The following is a 6,000-nucleotide window of genomic DNA, read 5'->3' as shown; positions in this document are numbered from 1 at the left end:
TGCCTTCTTAATATTTTATTGATGTTGATGTACTTAATAATGTAAGTTCTTCGCATACATTAACTATGAATTTATAGTAATAGTACACTATTGAGTGCCAATCATTAACCGATCTCATTAGTTTCAGGGATAGAGATTACTCAATTTTGTGGTTGAACAAGTTTGTCGCACCAAAAAGCACCATCCTTGAATACATATAACTAAAAATCTATGAATAGAAAACAAATATGTTTTTCAATATCATTTTACTTAGTACATAGCTTTTGTTGATGTTACTGCATCATATATTTTAAAAATATGAATAATTTAAATGTTTTTATGTTGCATAACTACAGATACATATATAACTATAATAATCCTATAATAAAACACAAATCATATAATTGCTTATACCAAAGTAACTATAAGGCTAGCGTTCGATAAATGTTAATCATGAAAAGATTTGGACGATTATAGAAATTTAATAAAAATTAATACCGATTAATCTATATATTTCTATATTATATTATTTTATGTTATAAAAAATTATTATTAATAATAATAATTAGTATTATGTTTTTTTTATTTGTTAAAGAAGTTTGAGGAACGTCAAATGTATTAGGTTGTCTTAAGTTTTTTCTAGTGACCAAATTAGAGCTAATAAAAAAATACAATGTATTTAATACTTTATGTCTAATTTATTATATAAGATCATTAATTAAATTCTCATTGTAAGATCATTAACTAAATTTTTATAATGCTTAATGTATTGAATTACTTGACCTACTAGAGTTGTCGTATTATTGTAAGATAAATGATTAGAAAATGAAATTTCTCATTCTTTGTTCTCTTTTATTCCCCCACCTTAGTAGTACTCCTCAATTTATTTATTTTTTATAGAAGCAAAAATTATATAATTTACATCAACATTGTAAGAAATTAAGCAATACAACGTTCCGATCAATACATAAATATAATTAAAAACAAAGTAAATTACAACAAACTCACCTAAAGTGTGATAAATACCACAAATCCAGTAGGACACACACACGCTGGTAGTCCCAAGTAGTAATATGGCTGTTGAGGACTCTAATCTCGCGACAGAGGAGGCGGGTACTGACGGCGATAGAGTAATGGGTGATGCAATTAAAAAAATATTTGACTTCTCTTAGTCCCTAAAGTTGGCGGAGCAGGTTATTGATCGAGGAGATTTTGACTCCTTCGCAATTTTTTAGAGCCTTCAATCAAAGTGGGTGGATAGGTTTTGGGGGCAGGGGATCCATCTTCTGGTTCACGCAGCAATGCACAACGCTGCCCCAGTCCTGACCCACGTGTTGTTAACCAAGAAGTGGACCATGCGTTTAGTGAAGACAATATACAGACTGGGGTTGATGTAAACCACAAACCAGGCCCTACAGATCCACCTGCTTTGGAATTAGAAGATGCACAGGATGACTCAATGCCATAAAATTCTAATGTCAACCGGGGAGGGGGGGGGGTTTCGTCTCTCTATAGCTGGGGAATGTAGTAAAGAGAAGGAGATTGTTGTATACAATATTTTGAACTCCTTGATGTAGTAAAGGATGAGGACGTCGGTTCGACCTAAGACCCTAAAAGACGCAGTGCCTCTTATGGTGTATCATGATCCTAGCAACTTGTTAGAATGTTAGAGGTCTCAGCCATCGAGACCATCAGCTAGTGGTGAAGGAATTAGTATGTGGATTTCGTTTAGAGTTCTGTAGGTTGCTCGAAACTAGGGTTACACAATGTAGTGTCAACGGGGTGCAGGGTGGCATATTTTACAATAGGTCCTCGTTTGCTAGTTAGTCAGACCCCGGTAATCATATATGGCTTACCTGGGATGCCTCGAAGCTGAATGTTGATATTTTGCTACTCATAGCAACTCATTCGTTGTAGGGAGTTCACTTACAGATTGCACGACACATGTTTGATATTGGTCTTGTATAGAAACAATGAGCATAGTGAATGAATGACCTTTGGATTACTGTGTTGCAGCTAACTGAGGGAATAGAGGCCAAGCTGTGGTTAGTTTTTAGTGACTTTAATATGGTATGAGATATGAGTGAAACTTATGGACTTGCTGCCAAGAAGTTCCAGACATGTATTTTGCACTATGGATTTGTTTACTTGCCTATGCGAGGAATCGCATTTACATGGCACAACATAAGCAAGGGATCCGTAGTTTATGGAAATGTTTGATAAAGTATTATTCAATGAGACCTGGTTAGCAAGGTGGCCTTCCAGTTCATATCTCAGCAGCACCCCACGTACCTATTATCACTTACCATTGGTTTTACAAGTGGAGGGTAGAGCAGGAGCCGTGATTATTAAATTTGATAATTATCTAGATAATTTCCCAGGGTTCCTTTCTTCAGTGTCAGGGGTCCGGAGGCACCACATTCATGGCACATCTATGTACTCGTTTACTAGAAAAACTGAAGTTATTGAAAGCAATATTCCCAAAGCAACACCAACAGAAGAGGGACCTCAATACTAATGTTCACTTGGTTAGTGAGTTCCTTACTTAGGTGCAGGAGCTGCTACATCCAATTATATTAGAGCTGGAACGTTATTGTAGGATGATTCACACCTAGGTCGTTAAGCTAGAGCATGCGATGTTACAACAACAGGCCAAGATGCAATGACTCAAAGGGGGTGCACCTCATTACGTCAAGGTTGAAGCTCACTACATATCAACTGCTCTTGCTTAAGTTTTATATGGGGGATAGCTAGTTAGGGAAGCATGGCCTAGCGTTTGCAGCTCTGACTCAACATATCCGATCAGTGACTAACTTCATCAGTGTGTACTGGGAGAGTGCGCTTTTTTTTTTTCGCACGGATTAATCAGGGCTGTGGAAAGAAAGCTTTGAAATTATTATGGCAAAGAAGCCGTGACACGAGTTATGCTAAGGTGGCAAAACACCAGGGGGGCTCACCCAAAGATGAGGGATGGATGGGTATTAGCAACATTCATCACATGAATATGGTTTTGATGATCAATCATCTATGGCAAGTGGTGACGAATCAAGAGGGATTCATTCGGGGTAACTTGGATCCTCCACTATAGAATGAGGAGTCAGTCCATCTGGACTGTTAATAGCAGCACTGGATCATGGTGTTGGAAGAAGCTGCTCAAGTTTAGAACATATCTAGTAAGGGGGATGCCATACAAAATTGCTGATGTGAATGTCTTTGCAGTTGATATCTGCTGGAGTTCGCCTCGACGAATACCCTGCAGTTGTTTCAACCAACAAGACCGTGGGTAAATTGGTTACATTTAAGGAGCGGTCCCTTTAAGTTTCCCAAGAATTTATTCATCCTTTAGTTGGCTATATTAGAGAGCCTATCCCATTGATAGACCATGGTGGCAAAAAGGTAATAGAGCTTCTATCCTTCAGGATCTCGATGAGCAAGAATGCCATGGTCATTTATTTTTTCTGTGTCCATTTTTGAACGATGTGTTCACTTGTCAAGAGGAAGGTGCGATTCTGCTGGCCACATACGGACTATCAACAACGAATACAATGGCTGCGAGGAGTAATGTCATGATTACAACAGGTATTTAACTTGACAAGTTACTAGTGGAAGTTACTATACCAGTATTGTGAAAAATTTAGTGGCTACATACTTTCTTAACTATAAATTATGGATTACTGCTTTATTGATATTGTAATTAGAGACACAATGTTAATGAATTGTTTCACTAACTATCACAATTTGATGACGATAATTACACGTTTTAAGCAGGTGCCTAATAGTATACTGATCCATCCACTTGAAAATTTAGATAGTTGAAAAATTTTAAATATGATTTACAATTAGTCACACGAATACTTAACGTACATCAATAATTTACTTAATAGCAAAGTTGTCATCTAAAAGAACTCACAGGTTTAGGAAGTGCTCCAATTTTATTTTTACATTGTTCATCATGTCAAGGGAAAATAAAAGTGGGTCACTTCTCTTATGAGCTAAACTCCCAATAAATTGTAGTTAGTCTTCAAGAGGCTAATTGAAACAAAAATTTTATTCTCAACTAAAAAGTATATGAAATTGATGTGAAAGAAACTGATTAAGCAGACTGGGCAGTAGTGGCACACACTGGTGGATTCTGCTTGCCGACAAATTTGGGTTTGACATTGGCACATTTGGTGGTGATAGGACCTTGATTTCCATTATATGTAAGATCAATGTCACCCACCTCTACATTCTCGCATGGCTTAAGACCACTGCAAATAAACGTCACCGCCTCTGCAGTATTTGTCGTGCCCCGTACGTTCTTAATGCTGACGTTAGTGATCTTGATAGATGATGGTCTCTGTAAAATAATCAACAAATAAAATATAATCAGTATACTAAGAGTCTAAATTATTTTAAAATGAAGGGTTAGAAAATTTGGATCACAAATTGAGAAACTTACATCTTTTTTGCAAAGATTGTGTGGACAATATTCTTGATCAATGATAATGGGACTGCTAACATTATCCATGATTAAATCTTCAAAATGCAAATCACTGACAGTCAACGTTGCTGGGGCAGAGGGCCATGTCTTCACCCTGACGCCATTTGTTGTGCCAATAAAGGTGCAATTTGTCACATATATCCCTTGCACATCCTTTTCTTCTGCATACCCACCAAGGCTTCCAACGCTAATACCGTGTCCTGGACCACAAGTTACATTCTGGATGTGAATTTCTTTGCTCTCGTCTCCAATTGAGACACAATCATCTCCTGTTTTTATGATGGAATCTTTGATATTGATCATCGTGTCACGACCCAGATGGATACCATCAGTGTTTGGGCTATCTCCAGGGGCTGAAACTGTGAATCGGAGGAACGTGACATTATGGCTCGATATACAATTCACGTGGAAATTCTTGCTATCTTTCGTGGTCACATCACGAATTATGGAGTTGTTCACGAAATTGAAGCTAAGATTCTGCACAAATGCATGTGATTATGGGTTGTTAATTTGTATACCTATTCTACTTGAAATAATTGAGGATATATAAGGAGGTAGGTCTTACCATAGGAAGCTTGGCGCAATTTTTATTTTTGTGGCAATCGTTTTGCTTCCAGGCTTCCTGTCCTCGACCATCAAAAACTCCACCACCAGAAAGGGTGAAATAATTGACATAATTGATAGTAATCCATTCCCCTTCTTTATTAGGCAATTGACCTGGATTGGCTTGCAAGGTTCCTTGGACTTGAAGCTCGATAGGGGCCTTATTGGGGCCTAATAATTTTACCTGACTAAGTGACCAAGTTCCTCCTGGTATCACTATGGTACTTGGGGAAGTTGAATTGCATGCCTCCTTCCAAGCATCCATTAGAGCCTAACATGCAAATGCGTGTTATTTTTCAAGAATTATATTTTTGTATGAAGAAAAAATTAACTGTTGAACATAAATACGGTAGTTAATACGGATTAAACCTGACTGATATCTCCACCAGATTTCGCACCATACTTTGTGATATCATATGTCACGGGGCCCTGGGCATTAACATTGATTGCCAACAAAGGCAAAAAGAACATAATTGTAATGAAGTTTATTGCCATTGCCTTCTTAATATTTTATTGATGTTGATGTACTTAATAATGTAAGTTCTTCGCATACATTAACTATGAATTTATAGTAATAGTACACTATTGAGTGCCAATCATTAACCGATCTCATTAGTTTCAGGGATAGAGATTACTCAATTTTGTGGTTGAACAAGTTTGTCGCACCAAAAAGCACCATCCTTGAATACATATAACTAAAAATCTATGAATAGAAAACAAATATGTTTTTCAATATCATTTTACTTAGTACATAGCTTTTGTTGATGTTACTGCATCATATATTTTAAAAATATGAATAATTTAAATGTTTTTATGTTGCATAACTACAGATACATATATAACTATAATAATCCTATAATAAAACACAAATCATATAATTGTTTATACCAAAGTAACTATAAGGCTAGCGTTCGATAAATGTTAATCATGAAAAG

The 6,000-nt window shown here is 36.5% G+C and overlaps 1 protein-coding gene across 1 annotated transcript; it reads right to left on the bottom strand.

Moving 5' to 3' along the window:
• Positions 1-4,072: 4,072 nt before the first annotated feature.
• LOC148784534 (polygalacturonase-like) lies at positions 4,073-5,560 on the bottom strand. Its single transcript, XM_088876871.1, has 4 exons — positions 5,435-5,560; positions 5,028-5,336; positions 4,421-4,954; positions 4,073-4,318 (listed from the first exon to the last, which is right to left on the bottom strand). The coding sequence occupies exons 1-4, from the start codon at positions 5,558-5,560 to the stop codon at positions 4,073-4,075; spliced, it is 1,215 nt and encodes a 404-aa protein (XP_088732997.1).
• Between the last annotated feature and the right edge of the window lie 440 nt (positions 5,561-6,000).

Source organism: Sesamum indicum, linkage group LG13, assembly GCF_026168435.1.
Source record: "Sesamum indicum cultivar Baizhima isolate 11 linkage group LG13, ASM2616843v1, whole genome shotgun sequence".
Taxonomy (NCBI): domain Eukaryota; kingdom Viridiplantae; phylum Streptophyta; class Magnoliopsida; order Lamiales; family Pedaliaceae; genus Sesamum; species Sesamum indicum.
The sequence above is the reverse complement of the archived record's forward strand: the minus strand, read 5'-3'. Positions and strand labels throughout refer to the sequence as shown.